Genomic DNA, 18,625 nt, shown 5'->3' on the forward strand with positions numbered 1-18,625 from the left:
GAAGTCAGTGTTAAAAAAAAAAAAAAAAAAAAAAAAAAAGGAGGAGAATGAGGTGTAAAGTACCAGGAAAGTTCTCATGTGTACAGTATAGAGTACAGGATTCTAGAAATCTACATTTCTCTCATTTGACTGCTGTAAAAGTGATGTCAGGCAAGCAAATGAGAGGTGAGGTCTGGAAAAAACTAAAACAATAGACCTGAAAGAATCAGCACATTAGTAGCAATAACATTATCACTGTAAAGGTTTCAGGGTGAGGCTGTACACCAGCTGTCTAGTTACATTGTATAGTACAACCCTATATAGGGACCCTCTAAAACTTTATCAACTGGAAGGTTTAAAAAACATTTATTTAAAGTGCATTAACTGTAATATACATGGAATTATGGCTCCTAAGCCAAGCTAGTGAGGGTTCACTCTGTATGGATAGGTTAGGGTGATTTCACACTTTGTAGTGTACAGTTGCTGGATCTGGTTGGGAGGGGCAAAATCCAGCCGCTCCTGTATCCCAGCCGGATCCGGCCCGAACCCCATTCATTTCAATGAGCCGACCGGAGTCAAACGCTTGCTCCGGTTGTCTCATTTCTCTCCCCCCCCCCCCATATGGTTTTCTGACCGGACCTAGAACCGTGGTATACCACGGTTTTAGGTCCGGTCAGAAAACTGTATACGGGGCAAAAAATGAGACAACCGGAGTTGTCTCACAACCTTATTGTTGTTTATGTAAGGCTCCTTTCACACTATATGTTGCTCCTTTTTAAAGGCTCGTTACAATGTCCTGTTAAGAAAACCCTTAAAAACAGCCATTATAAAAAATCCCATTCAAGCCTATGGGATTTTTTGATTATCCGTTATCACCCGTTATAAATAACGGACGTTATTTGTGACGGGAGAAAAATGAGTGAAGGTGACGTTTTTTCTCCCATCACAAATAACGTCCGTTATTCATAACGGGTGATGACGGATAATCAAAAAATCCCATAGGCTTGAATGGGACTTAACGGCCGTTTCTAAGGGTTTTCTTAACGGGACATTGTAATGGGTTTTTAAAAACGAAGCAACATATAGTGTGAAAGGAGCCTAACTGTCTGTACAGCAGCTGATATGGAAAAGCTAAAATAATATTATTTGCCATAAAGGCATATTAAAAAACACAAATAATAAAGTGGAAAATTGGTTGTCCCAGCACAAACACTGGTGGCATATCATTAGGATATGCCATGATTTTTTAGAAAGCATCCAGTGCCATCAAAGTGTCTAGCTTTTTTCTAAAGATTGCTCCACATTATAAACATGTCCTAGAATTGACAGTCCACATCTGAATATATAGAAGGAAGGAACAATGCTGGGAAAAGGAACCTACTAATAGTTAATAGAGGAGATCATCAATATTTATAACAGGACTATTGTGCTATGCAAATGACAGTATATAAACCAAGTTATCTCAATACAATCAGAGTGTGGTAGGAAGTACTGCTATCTAAATAATGTACTGTGCAAGACAGTACAGCTCAACATTATCAATACTTATATGACAACAAATTTTTCTGAAAACACACGTAGCCAGCAGCCTTGTGCAGCTTATATAAAAAGTGTTTTATACAAGTCAGGGTGGTACATAATGCCCTATAACCAGTCAGACGGCTCTTCGATTATGCAATTATGTGGTATTTACTTAGCCCTTTCAGCAAGGCTGACATTGTAAGGAGATAAGGCTGGGTGAGGTATTGGCTTTTCTGTAATATAAGAGAAAGGTCAGTTTCCTATAGTACTCATAATAGATCAGGCTTACAATAAAAAAAAAAAAAAAATACATGAAGGAGCAACTACAACACCAAGTTGGCTCCCTGTTTCACTATATATGAAAACGCACTACAATAGTCACTTTTGCAAATAGCAATAACAGCAGTTGCTGTAGAATCTGAACAGATTTCTTAACAAAAACTAAAATGGCTTTAGTAAAAAATGGAAACCTTTTCCTTTGGGATCCCTGTTTTGAGGCTCTGACCAGTGCCCAAACATATATGTGTGTTAAAAATAAAAATAAATAAATAAAATATATATACACATACATACATGCCGGTTTCCACAGCATACATGTGTATATATACCGTATATTTATTTATTTTTTTATTTATTAAATTTTATTTATTTTTAACACACGATCCACCCGAATGGAATAGCTTGTACATCGGTGCTATTCAATCCATCAAACTTAAATGCATATGTCCCAAATGGAGGCCGGAATGACAAAATGACCCAATTTTTGGCCTCTGTCAGTAAATGAGGGTCTATGGAGTCATGAAACGAATATGCCAGTACCTTTCCAGGTGCTTAAATTAGGACTGACCCTGCTTAACGCAGTGTGAACCCAGTCTTAGCAAGAAATATACGATTGAGTTCCTTCTTTTATCTGATGGAATTACGAATGGTCCTCAAAACAAGCCAAAATGATGTCAGCATGTCTAGGTCCTGACGTTCCGTGAATATAGGTCAGAAGTAAGTGCGCACAGCGGCACGTGGAGTGGCTATGGCAGACTTTCCCAACCAGGGTGCCTCTAGCTGCTGTAAAACTACAACTCCCAGCATGCTCAGTCTTTGGCTGTCCGGGGCATGCTTGAAGTTGTAGTTTTGCATAAGCTGAAGGCCCCCCTGGTTGGGAAACACTGGCCTATGGTTTCATACCATGTCACAAAATAATAATAATAATAGGGCAGAAGCTATAGATTTTATTCTTAATAAATTTACTATGAATCCCTTTGCATTTCCTAGGTATTACTATGTTTACCCCATTGGGATGTCTCCAGCTGTTGCAAAACTACAACTCCCAGCGAGCCCGGACAGCCTTTGGCTGTCCGGGCTTGCTGGGAGTTGTAGTTTTTCAACAGCTGGAGTCACACTGGGTTGGGAAACACTGCTATGGAGAGAGTTGGCTGATAGGACAGAATACATCACATTTATTAAAATAATATTGTGTGTATACACATATATATATTTTTTTTTATTTATTTATTTTTTTACATTTAAACCCCTGTAACCTATGAAGGATGTTACCCTAGCACATATCTATTACCTATCTAAGGCAATAACCTACCAAAGAATTTATGACTGAATAAGAAGACTGTACTAAAGGGTAATGCAACTTTTAAATGAAGGGTCACGTCACGGCTAACATGACAGGACTTACCGAAAAACGAAGGTAGGTGGGAGACGGACTCTAAGAAGCTAGCGGTGTCTATCTGCTTGTCGGCAGGTAATGGCTTGAACTGGTGTAGAAGGAGGAGAGCCATGCTGAGGCCCCGAGAGAACTGCTGAGTGCCGCCTGTCAATGTTACCCCTCCGTGCTCGGGACTCTGACCAACACGGAACTATACTACTCAGCCCTCTCCTATACAGCTGACTGAGAGGGCGGGGCTATCAGAATGCGCCGCGTCCAATCAGCGTGGACATCGATAGCCAATCAGAAAATACCGCTTTGGATGGTGACGTCACCCGTGTGAGCAACACCGGGAAGTTCGCCGTGTGCCCTGCAGGAGCTCAGCCAAATGCCTCCTGGTCATAGAGAAGAGTGGCGCTCGTTTTCACTCCTGTGAATAAATAATACGAGCTAAGATGGAAGCGAGGTTTACTCATAAATAGGGAATGAGCACTTTCCTCTAAACACTGCAAGCTGTCAGGTGAGGGGGCGGAAGAGGCTCCACCTATCTGCTGTCACCAGTGTGAGGTTACAAGGACTGACAGAAATATCAGAAGTAGTCTCTAGGGGGCGTGAGCTGTGAGAAGGCCAGCAGACATATTGATGGGTACCCTATAGTCCAGGGTCTCCAAACTGTGGACCTCCAGCTGTTGCAAAACTACATCTCTCAACTGTCTGGGCATGCTGGAAGTTTTAGTGTTGAAACAGCTGGAGGTTCACAGTTTGGAGACCACTGCTATAGTCCATCAATAGTGGCCTACTTCCTCTAGGGCAGTGTTTCCCAACCAGGGTGCCTCCAGTTGTTGCAAAACTACAACTCGGCATGCTGGGAGTTGTAGTTTTGCAACAGCTGGAGGCACCCTGGTTTAGAGACACCGCTTTAGGGAAACCTTGGCGGGGACTGAGGTGTATTATATAAAGTGTTTGTTGTGGCTGAGGTTGAACAGAACATACACACAGATATATATATATATATATATGTTTTCTAAGTATTCCTGATGACTTTGGCTGAAGGGAGAATAGTAGCAGTACCATGGGTGCCAGAATTTGAGCCACAGGGAAGGTGAGTATGGTTTTCTTTTAGGAGGGGTGAACCTATCTACTGGGGGGAAATTGCCTACAAGGGGAGGAACTACTATAGGGGGACTTATCTACAGTGGGCAACTACCTCATGGGGGAAACTATGTCAGGAGACCTGTCTACCTAATGGAGTAACCAAACTACCTAATAGGGGGAGACCTAACTACTTTACCCTAACCCACTTACCTACCTACTCTACCATATGGGACACCAAGTGGGGCACTATAAGTGCAAGCCTAAAAAGCTTGTCTGTGGCAATGAGTTGTGGCTGGACGAATTGTCATGAAGCGGGATAAAGAAGAAAAAGGAAACTGAAGGACTGTAGTTACTGAAGACGTCACCTGATGCAACTGCACTGTAGTCAATTCCATGGTCTGCAGAGTCTGTGTAGATATCCACCACCATATAGTCCCTGTATGGGGAGATACAGTACTGGTATACTGGTATTATTGGTTATAATGGTCCCAATGCTGGGGTCTATACCAGTCTGTATTAGGCTAAGTTTCCACTTTATTTATTTTTTTTTCTGGACGTTTTTGGAGATCTGCCACTGCTGTTTTTGTGCCAAAGCCAGAAATGGGAATAGGACATATAAAGGAAGGACTTACACTTCTCCTCCCTTATGGATCCACTTCTGACTTTGGCTCAAAAACTGCATTGGCAGTATTCCAAAAACTGCCAGAAAACAAACAAGTGGAAACGTAGCCTTAGGCTGGGTGCACACCACGTTTTGTTAAATACGGTTCCCGTATACGGCTGGGAGGAGGGGGGGGCGGGGCTTAATCGCGGCGCCCGCACTCAGCCGTTTTCGGGAACCGTATTTAATGTATGTCAATGAGCCGACCGGAGTGAACCGCAGCCTCCGATCGGCTTCGTTTTTGGACGTATGCGGTTTCCCGACCGCAGGCAAAAACGTGGTCGACCGCGTTTTTGCCTACAGTCGGGAAACCGCATACAGCCGAAAACGAAACCGACCAGAGGCTGCGGTTCACTCCGGTCGGCTCATAGACATACATTAAATACGGTTCCCGAATACGGCTGAGTGCGGGCGCCGCGATTAAGCCCCGCCCCCTCCTCCCAGCCGTATACGGGAACCGTATTTAACAAAACGTGGTGTGAACCCAGCCTTATGCTGGAGGAGGGGTGATACTGGGGTCTGTATTATGCAGGGGGTGGTGATCAGTGGTGTATTTGAGTTTTGTACTTCCCTAGGCCACCACATACCCAATGGCCTCTGGCATTGATGTACAGTATATGTATGTATGACTGATATACGGCATAGGTATGTATAACTGATGTACACTATATGCATGTATAATTGATGTGTATTTGACTGGTGTATGAATAATAAATGTATGAATGATGTGTGTTTCTATGAATGATACATGTATTTATGATAGATGTGTATACGTATAAGTGCATACCTATCTATCCTACATACACACATATATTGAATATCAGTCATACACACACATCATACATAGTTATCCTGTACATTAGTCCCAGACTGTGTATGACTGACATCCATGTATGGCCCCAGGTATAGCAGTTATTATCAAGCCTCTATGGCCATGCGTCCCCAGCCCAGTCTCCACATCCCCGATCTTCTCACCTACCAGTACCCTCACCTTCCCTGGCCCCCTGACCTGCTTGTAGTCTTTGCCCTGATTGTAGTCACCATAACAGGTGCCAGCAATGTAGAGAGGTTGGAGGCAGCAGCGACTCATGTCCATCCTGCTTCAGTATACCTTCCAGGAGGTGTTGCTGGCCTCCACGTCTTTCCCTACCCCCGTATGCATACCCACTCAGGGACAGCAGTCACAGCGAGCCGTCCGGCTGCGTACAGACAGCAGTATTTTAGTTAACCCCTTAAGGACGCAGGACGTACTCAAACGGCCCCTTTTCCGAGTCCTTAAGGACTCAGGACGTTTGAGTACGTCCTGTCAAATCCCGGCCCCCCGCCGCTAGCTGGAGGGGAGCCGGTGCCCGATGCCTGCTGAAATCGTTCAGCAGGCATCGGGGCATATCGCCCAGGGGGGGTCATTATGCCCCCCCATGTCGGCGATGGCCGCAGATCGCTGGACAATTCAGTCCAGCGATCTGCGGCAGATTCCGGGTCAATCGGGTCTCCAGTGACCCGGAATTACAGGCTGTTCGGGGCCGTCTCCGACGGCCCCGAACAGCCAGAGCCTGCAGGGGTGAGGTGGCACTGGTGCCACCTCACGATCGCCCTGATTCGTCGGCCGGATTACCGGCCGACCAATCAGGGCGCCTGCTGCGGGTGTCACTCCCGCAACCTGCTCCGCCCCTCTTCCGGAGGACGTGAGCGGGTGCGGGACGTGCACCCCAGGTGCTGGGTACCCCGATCCCCGGCGTCAATGTTGGGATCGGGGCCCCAGGAGCGACGGCCGCGGCGGCGACGACGAGGGACTGACCTCATGCGGCTGGATCGTTGGAGGCGAGTGACAGCCTCCTGCTGTTGCTTAGCAACAGCTCCCAGCATGCTAAAAGGGCATGCTGGGAGCTGTAGTTATACAACAGCAGGAGGCAGACCACCACAACTCCCAGCATGCCCTTATGGGCATGCTGGGACTTGTAGTTTTGCAACAGCTGGAGGCACATTTTTTCTATGGAAAAGTGTACCTTCAGCTGTTGTGTAACTACAACTCCCAGCTTGCACCAACAGCTAAAGTACATGCTGGGAGTAGTAGTGCATCTGCTGGTTGCATAACTACAACTCCCAGCATGCCCGTTGGCATGCCCGTTGTCGGTGACTGCTGGGAGTTGTAGTTTTGCAACAGCTGAAGGCACACTGAGTTATGTAGCAAACCAGTGTGTCTCCAGCTGTTGCATAACTACAGTCCCCAGCATCCCCAGCCAAAGTAGTATGCCTCCAGCTGTTGCATAACTACAAGACCCAGCATGCCCTTCCGCTGTCCGTACATGCTGGGGGTTGTAGCTTTTGCAACAGCTGAAGGCACACTGGTTGCAAAACACTGAGTTTGTTACCAAACTCTGTGTTTCACAACCAGTGTGCCTCCAGCTGTTGCAAAACTACAACTCCCAGCATGCACTGATAGACCGTACATGCTGGGAGTTGTAGTTTTGCAACAGCTGGATGTTTCTCCCCCCCCAATGTGAACGTACAGGGTACACTCACATGGGCTGAGGATTACAGCAAGTATCCGGCTGCAAGTTTGAGCTGCGGCAAATTTTCTGTCGCAGCTCAAACTGCCAGCGAGAAACTACTGTGAACCCCCGCCCGTGCGACTGTACCCTAAAAACACTACACTACACTAACACACAATAAAATAAAAAGTAAAAATCACTACATATACACATACCCCTACACAGACCCCCTCCCCAATAAAAATGAAAAACGTCTGGTACGCCACTGTTTCCAAAACGGAGCCTCCAGCTGTTGCAAAACAACTACTCCCAGTATTGCCAGATAGCCACTGACTGTCCAGGCATGCTGGGAGTTTAACAGCTGGAGGCACCCTGTTTGGGAATCACTGGCGTAGAATACCCCTATATCCACCCCTATGCAAGTCCCTAATTTAGGCCTCAAATGCGCATGGCGCTCTCACTTTGGAACCCTGTCGTATTTCAAGGCAACAGTTAAGGGTCACATATGGGGTATCGCCGTACTCGGGAGAAATTGTGTTACAAATTTTGGGGGGTATTTTCTGCTTTTACCCTTTTTAAAAATGTAAAATTTTTGGGAAAAGAGGCATTTTAGGTAAAAAAAAATTATTTTTTTTACATATGCAAAAGTCGTGAAACACCTGTGGGGTATTAAGGTTCACTATACCCCTTGTTACGTTCCCCAAGGGGTCTAGTTTCCAAAATGGTATGCCATGTGGGGTTTTTTGCTGTCCTGGCACCATAGGGGCTTCCTAAATGCGCATTGCCCCCAGAGCAAAATTTCCTTCAAAAAAGCCAAATGTGACTCCTTCTCTTCTGAGACCTGTAGTGCGCCAGCAGAGCACTTTTCACCCCCATATGGGGTGTTTTCTGAATCGGGAGAAATTGGGCTTCAAATTTTGGGGGGTATTTTCTGCTTTAACCCTTTGTAAAAATGTAAATTTTTTGGGAAACCAAGCATTTTAGGTAAATATTTTTTTTTTTTTTACATATGCAAAAGTTGTGAAACCCCTTTGGGGTATTAAGGTTCACTTTACCCCTTTTTACGTTCCCCAAGGGGTCTAGTTTCCAAAATGGCTTCAAATTTTGGGGGGTATTTTCTGCTATTACCCTTTTTAAAAATGTAAAACTTTTGGGAAACCAAGCATTTTAGGGAATTTTTTTTTTTTTTTTTTACGTATGCAAAAGTCGTGAATCACCTGTGGGGTATTAAGGTTTACTTTACCCCTTGTTATGTTCCCCGAGGGGTCTAGTTTCCAAAATGGTATGCCATGTGTTTTTTTTTGCTGTTCTGGCACCATAGGGGCTTCCTAAATGTGACATGCCCCCCAAAAACCATTTGTCGCTCCTTCCCTTCTGAGCCCTCTACTGCGCCCGCCGAACAATTAACATAGACATATGAGGTATGTGCTTACTCGAGAGAAATTGGGCTACAAATATAAGTATACATTTTCTCCTTTTTACCCCTTGCAAAAATTCAAAAATTGGGTCTACAAGAACATGTAAGTGTAAAAAATGAAGAATGTGAATTTTCTCCTTCACTTTGCTGCTATTCATGTGAAACACCTAAAGGGTTAAAACACTTACTGAATGGCATTTTGAATACTTTGGGGGGTGCAGTTTTTATAATGGGGTCTTTTATGGGATATTTCTAATATGAAGACCCTTCAAATCCACTTCAAACCTGAACTGGTCCCTGAAAAAAAGCGAGTTTCAAAATTTTGTGAAAAATTGGAAAATTGCTGCTGAACTTTGAAGCCCTCTGGTGTCTTCCAAAAGTAAAAACTTGTCAATTTTATGATGCAAACATAATGTAGACATATTGTATATGTGAATAAAAAAAAAAAATTATTTTGAATATCCATTTTCCTTACAAACAGAGAGCTTCAAAGTTAGAAAAATGCAAAATTTTCTAATTTTTCATCAAATTTTGGGATTTTTCACCAAGAAAGGATGCAAGTTACCACAAAATTTTACCACTACGTTAAAGTAGAATATGTCACGAAAAAACAATCTCGGAATCAGAAGGATAACTAAAAGCATTCCAGAGTTATTAATGTTTAAAGTGACAGTGGTCAGAATTGCAAAAAATGGCTGAGTCCTTAAGGTGAAAAAGGGCTCAGTCCTTAAGGGGTTAAAGGGGTTATACAGGAAAAAAACTTATTTTTATTTTTTTTATATATCAACTGGCTCCAGAAAGTTAAACAGATTTGTAAATTACTTCTATTAAAAAATCTTAATCCTTTCAGTACTTATGAGCTTCTGAAGTTAAGGTTGTTCTTTTCTGTTTAAGTCCTCTCTGATGACACCTGTCTCGGGAACCGCCCAGTTTAGAAGCAAATCCCCATAGCAAACCTCTTCTAAACTGGGCGTTTCCCAAGACACGTGTCATCAGAGAGGACTTAAACAGAAAAGAACAACCTTAACTTCAGAAGCTCATAAGTACTGAAAGGATTAAGATTTTTTAATAGAAGTAATTTACAAATCTGCTTAACTTTCTGGAGCCAGTTGATATATATATAAAAACGTTTTTGCCTGGAATACCCCTTTAAGAAAAAAAAAGTGTTAAGTGTTTAATAACTATAAAGCAAATGCAGGAACTGCACTTGCTTCATGGAATGTGTGTGACTGCTACTATAAAGGAGCTGGGGGCTGACATCTGCAATCATGTAGATGTCCACCATTACCCGTAGAATGCTGTAATTAATGCTTAGGGATTAAAAAGTCCCATCTAAACAAAAATGGTACCGATAAAAACTACAGATCACAGCTGTTTCACACTCTGCCCAGCCATTTCCACAAAATACCATTAGACCATCATCCCCACATATTGGCTTTGCTTTACTATACTGTTTTATCGGGTTTCGCGCCAAAATGTGTCGTATTGTGCCACAAATTGTGTCTGCGCCAGAATTAAAAAGACCTGACCAACTCTTCATTTTACTTCATTTAACCCCCACAGCTCAGAGCATGTGTAAAAAAAAAAAAAAAGCAAAACGTAGGGAAAAAGAGTAAAACGTAGAGAAACATGTGGAAAAATACCTGTCGGAAAACAAAACCCACAAAGAAAACTACACTCCACTCTTAGTAAATAAGAGCCAATGTGTTTCTTCTTCTTAAAAGGAGGAGGAGTCTCATACCTGGTAGTACAGAAAAACGTATCCCCTATCCACAGGATAGGGGATAAGTTTTAGACCGCAGGGTGTCCAACTTTTGGGGCCCCCCACGATCTTCTTGCAGGGCCCAGGCTCTTCCCCAGAGCAGCGTGCCACGCCCCCCCGCCCGAAGCGGGGGCCGCCACACCCCTTCCATATATTTCTATGGGAGAGCCGAAGATTGCCAAACGGCTCTTCTGTAGAGATACCTGTAGGGTCTCCCAACAGGCATTTTTCCACAGTATCTCTAAAAGATTCTCATAACGATGAAAACTATATCACTACCTGATAGTTGGGAATGAAAAGTGAATAATGGTGACATTTCTGGCTATACATAGTGATGAAGAGGGTTAATTGATACATCCCTATAAGTCTAGGGCAGCGAAGGGATATTTCATGATCTTTTACTTTTAACATCCTTAGAGGACAAGGGTGGTGAAGGAGTTAATGATTAAATGGCCTTAGTAGAGAAACGGTTACAATATCCCTTGCACTCTAGGAAATGAACAGGTTTACTGGTTAAACTCTTGGTTTCTTAGGGCAATAAAAGGGTTAATGGTTAAAAGGAGAAGTCCCACGCCTAGAAGTACAGAAAAACATATCCCCTATCTGCAGGAGGGGCCACAGTGGTTGGAACCCCCGTGATCTCCTGTACGGAGCCCCCACCTCTCCCCGAGAGCAGCGCGTCACTATTCCCGCTCAAAGTGGGGGCTGCCCCCTCCATATATCTCTATAGGAGAGCCAAAGATAGCCGAACGGCTCTCCCATAGAGATATGTGGAGGGGACGTGACGGCCCCCACTTCGGGCGGGAATAGTGACGCGCTGCTCTCGGGGAGAGCTGGGGCTCCGTACAGGAGATCATGGGGGCTGCAGTGGTCGGACCCCCCGCAATCTAAAACTTATCCCCTATGCTGTGGGTAGGGGATACCTTTTTCTGTACTTCTAGGCATGGGACTTCTTCTTTAAGTATTTGATGTTCTAGGGTAGTGAAGGAGCTGATGGTCAAGTCTTTGGTTATTTTAAACTGTCAAGGGACTCATTATAAATTCCCTTGTGGTCCAAGGCCCAGGTTCTCAAGAACGTGTACCCTAGGGGATAAGCATCATGGGGGACATTTATCAAAACCTGTGTAGAGGAAGAGTGGTGCAGATGCCCAAAGCAACTATGATGCAGTTGCTATGGGCAACTGCACCACTTTCAGCATTTTTTTTTGCACTTGGATCCTTTTTGAGCCTTTTACACGTTTTGTCGGACGAATTTTGGGCATATTTTTTCATCTGTTCTAAGGCATTAGCAAAATCTATATTTCAAAAGACAGTAAAGGCATAATTTTGAGTGAATTATTAATATTTGTAGGGCAGTAAAAAGGTTAAAGGGGTATTACCAATATGTATAAACTGACCTATTATGGGAAATTAAGCATATTTGTAAATACATTAATCGGCAAAAATCTGTAGTTTTTAAAAGGCAGCCCTTCCAACAGAGAACCTGAGCTGGCATATAGAAAAGGGTAAGCAACAGGGGGCAGGTTTTTTATATGCCTCTAACATAGCGTGGGAGCCGGGCGACCTTTTTGATTGGCGGTAAGCACTATCAAAAAGGCTTCCAGCCTCCAGCACTATGCCACAAACACAGACCAATCTGGGATCTCAGTGCTGTTATTGTGCCCCTGATAGTCCCCTCCATGATGCAGAGGTATTTTTCTTTCCATTTCTGGGGGCAGGACAACCTGATTTGTTTGCCAGTAGTACACACAGTTAATTGTCTGGTCAATTACAGAACAGAACTCAGGGGGATATTTATCAAAACCTGTGCAGAGGAGAAGTTACTGAGTTGCCCATAGCAACCAATCAGATTGCTTCTTTTATTTTTAAAAAGGCCTCTGAAAAATGAAAGAAGCAATCTGATTGCTTGGTTGCTATGGACAACTGGGCAACTTTTCCTCTGGACAGGTTTTGATAAATCTCCCCCCTAGTCCTTACTGTTATGCCATGACATAGTGATGGGGAAAGTAAAGAGAACTGGAGGCAGTACATACAGCAACAGCAAGGAATGGGGTAAAATAAGCACTGAACTGCTGTTGAGAGGAGAGGGAAGCCTTGATTTACCTTTCAGGGACAGTGTAGATCTTCTGGAGAACAGAGACAAGCTTACAGCTTGCAGATATAATACAAAATTCTTCTCGCCCCATATTCTGCACATAGCAGTTGCTAAGCCCCACCTTACTTCCTGTATTCTTTCTTGACAGATTTTCCCTAACAAAATGCAGCAGACAACAGATTAAAGGGAAGAAAGACACTTTGTGGCCAAGACTCTAGAGCTTTTTTTCTGGGGCAAGGATTCATTTTTAATAAATATAAGTGATTTCTAAATATGTTAGAAAATCACATTATTGTTTTTCAAGTGGAGGGAAGTTGTTTGATGTGACAGTGAAAAGTAAAAGGTACTTCACTGTATAACAGAAGTTGCTGGTTGGATATCTAGATTTCCTAACCCCTTATTGACTATTTTAATATTGAAGTTTCCATATGAAAAGTGAATGTAGCAGTCTAGTGTAATTGGTGCCCCAGATGAGTCTGCAGTCAAGTGTAAATACTTTTCCTGGCCAGTGAGCAGTCTAGTGTAATTGATGCCCTTGGTTGGCGTCACCTATTGATGTAGAAAATGGTCTCAGAGTCAATCTTTCTAGGCATATTGGTGTGGTACAAAAAAGGTGTCACACCCCCCCGACCCCATATTTTTTCCCCATATTACACTGAATAACCACATTAAACTTGGAGCCGTGGGTGGTAATAATGTCCTCAATAATAATACCCCCACTATGCTCCTCACTCACTACTAATGCCCCAGCTGTGATCCCATTAACAAATAATGCCCCAAAGGTAAACCCCACTCAATAAGGCCCTGAGCCCTGTGTTATGGCCCTACTGTGCCCCCATATAGTAACAGTGCCTTTATAGTAATAATGCCCCACCCATATATATTAATAGTGCCCCCATATATTATGATGCTCCCTGTGCCCCATATAGTACAGCAGTCCCTCAACTTACAAGGGCCTCAACATACAATATTTTCAACATACAATGGTGTTTTATGGACCACTCAACATACAATGCTATGGACAGTCCAGATCTGTGAAAAGTGTCAATAGCTGGAAGAACTGACCAATCAGAATGGGCATTTCAGTGGTAAAACACCAGTATTAGTGAAGTGCATGCACTGACTGGCTGTCTAGTAGCGCCTCCCTACAGTACAGGGAGGTATTACATGTTCTGTACCATTCTTAACCTATGCCATGGTTAGCTGCTCATTTGGATTCTAGGCGAGAGCAGCTCCATTTAACTTTTTTGGGACACTGTGTGTACTGTACAGGACCCTGAAGAAGCTCCTGTCCTCTACATAGACAGTGATTTACAGCTCCCACCAGTTCTTTATTACTTTTATATGTAAGGACTTGCTTTTTCTGCATTATTTATCTACTTATTTTTCTTTAATCTTCGCTTTTTCCTATTTCCGGATGACATTTTTGGGCTTCAGAATCAATTACCAGATTTCCATAAAGTTATGGTCTAAACATTCAATGGTCATCCTGGTAATAATGCCTGTGACTACTAATAATGCTACAATAATGCCCTGGTTTCCACAATGAATGAAACCCACATCTCTCGATTCTGGCCTGCAGCCTGTGAGCCACAGAGACAGAAACCCTAAGGCAGGTGTGATGACATATTATCATTACACCGGTCAGTGCAGAGATCATGTCCCAAGCTCCACCATTATACGTCACTGCATTTGAGTCAAAAGGCGGTTGAGGAGGCAGTCGCCTGGAGATCCAAGGCCCGATGTTAGAAACACCCCTGGTTGGGGGTGTCACCTGGGTGCAGTCCGCAACCCCCATAGCAAATGGTTGATTTGCAGTCTCATTGAAATCCTTCAGTTGCTCAGTCCACTGTCTAGGGAAACACCACCCCTGGTCAGTCCACTGTCTAGCGTAACCACCACCCCTAGTCAGTCCACTGTCTTGCATTTAAGTTACTTAACCAATGAAGAGAGATTACTGGGTGTACCTAAAATCAAAACCAATCCCATTATTGATTATATACATTGATTGACAAGTTCATCCACTATTCCGATACAAGGTCACAAAGAACCAAGGAGTAGATACGTACTGCCCTCTTATTGGTATTCCAAAACAGAAGGTTTCTGATTACATTCATAGTCCTGGCTGTGCATACTAGGCTGCATGTGCTTTTAGTTTCCAAAACTAAGATAATACATGTCAGGCGCATGGAGAGGATGCACACATGTCAGGATCCGGGTACTGAGAGGATACTGGTGGTGGATCCTCTGTGTCAGTGGGGTGATGACGTGGGCCGTACCAGGGGAACGGAGTCTAAGGGGTTACTGGTATTCACCAGAGCCCGCCGCAAAGCGGGATGGACTTGCTGCGGCAGGTAACCCCCAGGTCGTTCCACCCGATAGCGACTCAGCCCCGACTGACTGCTGAGATAGGCGCGGTACAAGGGATTAGGCAAGAGCAAGGTCGGACGTAGCAGAAGGTCAGGGCAGGCAGCAAGGATCGTAGTCAGGGGCAACGGCAGGAGGTCTGGAACATTGGCTTGGGACATACAAGGAACGCTTTCACTGGCACAATGGCAACAAGATCCGGCAATACAGGGAAGGAGAAGTGAGGTAATATAGACCAGTGCACAGGTGAAAACACTCATTTGGACCAGGCGCCAATCAGCGACACACTGGCCCTTTAAATCGCAGAGAGCCGGCGCACGCGCCCTAGGGAGCGGGGCCACGCGCGCGCCGGGACTGGACGGACGGAGGACAGGACTGGCAAGCAGGCTGGGATGCGAACCGCGAGCGGGCGCGTCCCTGCTAGAGAGACTATCGCAGCGCTCCCGGTCAGCGGGCCTGACCGGGGCGCTGCGAGCAGGTAAACGCTGCGAGCGCTCCGGGGAGGAGCGCAATATACGTAAGAATGCGCACGTATGCGCAATTTACGTAAGAATGCGCGTTCCAGTGAGTAGCAAAAAATGTAATTAGTTTCATACAGATGAAAACTGTGACAAATTACTTACGCCCTCAGCTCGCTCCCTGTCTATAACGTGTTGCCACGCCGTGGCCCCGCATCATAGTGGGTAGGGCCCCGCTTCTAACAACGGCCAGCCATTGATCGCGGTGCCGCATGCTATTAACCCTTTAGACGTGGCGTTTAAAATTGAACGCCGTGTCTAAAGTGAAAGTAAAGCACTGCTGGTTAGCTCAGGGGGCTGTTCGGGATTGCCAAATCGCGGCATCCCGGACAGCTGTAAAGACAGCAGGAGGGTCCTTACCTTCCTCCATGCTGTCCGATCGCCGAATGACTGCTCAGTGCCTGAGATCCAGGCATGAGCAGTCAAGCGGCAGAATCATTGATCAATGGTTTCCTATAAGAAACCATTGATCAATTTAAAAGATCAGTGTGTGCAGTGTTGAGCTATAACACTGCAAAAAAAAGTGAATAAAGATCATTTAACCCCTTCCCTAATGAAAGTTTGAATTACCCCCCTTTTCCCCAATTAAAAAAAAACTGTGTAAATAAAAATAAACATGTGGTATCGCCGGGTGCGGAAATGTCTGAATTATAAAAATATATTCAATGGTCAATGCCGTACGCGCAAAAAAGTCCAAAGTACAAAATAGCGCATTTCTGGTCACTTTTTATATCATGAAAAAATGAATAAAAAGTGATCAAAAAGTCCGATCAATACAAAAATGGTACCGCTAAAAACTTCAGATCACGGCGCAAAAAATGAGCCCTCATACCGCCCCGTACGCAGAAAAATAAAAGTTATAGGGGTCAGAAGATGACAATTTTAAACGTTTACATTTTTCTACATGTAGTTTATGATGTTTTCCTGAAGTACGACAAAATCAAACCTATATAAGTAGGGCGTCATTTTAATAGAATGGACCTACAGAATAAAGATAAGGTGTAATTTTTACTGAAAAAATTTACTGCGTAGAAACGGAAGCCCCCAAAAGCTACAAAATTGCATTTTTTTCTTCAATTTTGTCGCACAATGATTTATTTCCGTTTCACCGTAGATTTTTGGGTAAAATGACTGATGTCATTACAAAAGTAGAATTGGTGGCGCAAAAAATAAGCCATCATATGGATTTTTAGCTGCAAAATTGAAAGGGTTAGGATTTTTAAAGTGTAAGGAGGAAAAAACGAAAGTGCAAAAACTGTAAAATGCTCCGTCCCCAAGGGGTTAAAGATGTGAGAAGTACAATCTATGATATGAGTAACCACATTCCGAATGATACAAATAATATAATCAATAGGAGTATCATGTAAATCCCTATACATCAAATCAAAACATATTACAGTAATAGGTTAATATCAATCTCAATATAGGAGTTGGTATACAGGTTATTATGCACAGTACAGATACTGAGAGTACTGTATATGTCAATTAGGTACTACATGAGGATCCACAACAGGAGATTTTAACCAATTAGTTAGCACATTTTCCACATAATGGCTTTTAACAAGATCTTCTTGCCTCTTCTATATGTCACCGAGGGACGTTCAGTAATGACATCTGTGTTTCACTCTCTTTTTGAAAAGAGAAAAAAAAAGAGAAGTGATACACTATCTCATAGGTTTACCGCATGTGGATACCCCAAAAAGGTATTTCACAGGGCTTATGCCAGGGTGACTAAGAGATCTGATTTACTAACTAAGAAGACCTGTTCAACAACACCCAAAACTATTAGGTGAATAGGCAATTGATCAAAATAATCAGCAAGTGATCAACAAGTATTGGCCTATTCTACCAGCCGATCCTGAAATCAGAGATGTCATTACTAAAGTCCCTCGGCTACATAGAGAAGAGGAAAAAATTTGAAAGAACATCTTGTTAAAAGCCATAATGTGGAAAATGTGCAATCTTACAGGTTGAAATCGCCTGTTATGGACTCCTTTCCATGTGGAAGATGAACTTTCTGAAGATATATGCCACGGACCAAATCTTTCGCAAATCCGGTTGATAAAAGTAATTATGACATCCAAGATTTAATTAATTGCCAGACAGCTGGTGTTGTATACATAGCCCAATGTGGATGTCCTAAAAGCTACATTGGAAAAACCATTCAACAGATTCGCAGAAGGATCTCGAAACATTTGAGTACCATCAATACTAGAGGGGATACCGCTTTGGATAGACATATGTGGGATGTCCACAATGGTGACCTCACTCAGCTGAAATTCTGGGCCCCAGGAAGGGAGACTTGGATAAACAGTTTCTTCACACTGAGACCAGGTGGATTTATCAATTACAGAGTTTGTGTCCCAAGGGATTAAATGAGGGGTTTACTTTTTCTGCCTTCCTTTTACATCTTCCATGCGAATGAGTCACATAGTATTAATAAAATCAATTATAGCTCCTAATACAAAAGGAAATTACACAGCCAACAATGCATTGCGATTTATATTCGTTTTTATTAGAGATGTACAGAATTATTAGCCATTGAATGATGGGAGGGGGTAGCACTACGTTAGATCTGGATACCCTCATGTTGTACCTAAGTAACATATACAGTACTCTCAGTACCTGTACTGTGCATGATAACCTATATACCAACTCCTATATTGAGATTGATATTAACCTATTACTGTAATATGTTTTGATTTGATGTATAGGGATTTATTATTTGTATCATTCGAAATGTGCACCATAATCTGTTTTTTGTATCGGTACCATTTTGGTATTGATCTGACTTTTTAATCGCTTTTTTACTTTTTTTCTGGAGATATTATAAAAATTGCAATTGTGTTTTTTATTTATTTTTTTTACATTTATCGTACGGGATACATAATGTTATATTTTAATAGGTCGTACAATTACGCACGAAGCAATACCAAATATGCTTATTTTTATTATGTTTGCATTTTTATATAGCAAAAGGGGGTCATTTGAACTTTTAACATGAAATGGGTTAATGTGTTTTTTTTTACTTTTATTAAAACTTTTTTTTTTTTATACACTTTAT

General features: G+C 43.1%; 1 protein-coding gene across 2 annotated transcripts in view; it reads right to left on the reverse strand.

Annotated features, from left to right (window-relative positions):
• Positions 1-18,625, reverse strand: part of GLTP (glycolipid transfer protein) — a 102,025-nt gene that overhangs the window by 67,465 nt on the left and 15,935 nt on the right. Inside the window, exon 1 of one of the 2 annotated variants that reach the window (XM_056528869.1) lies at positions 3,185-3,376. The exons of the other annotated variant lie outside the window; for it this stretch is intronic. Coding sequence (XP_056384844.1) covers positions 3,185-3,287 — 103 coding nt within the window. The 5' untranslated portion in view covers positions 3,288-3,376. Of the gene's footprint in view, positions 1-3,184; positions 3,377-18,625 lie in introns of those variants that run through there. 2 annotated transcript variants of the gene reach the window in all.

This window comes from Hyla sarda, chromosome 1 (genome assembly GCF_029499605.1).
Source record: "Hyla sarda isolate aHylSar1 chromosome 1, aHylSar1.hap1, whole genome shotgun sequence".
Lineage (NCBI taxonomy): Eukaryota > Metazoa > Chordata > Amphibia > Anura > Hylidae > Hyla > Hyla sarda.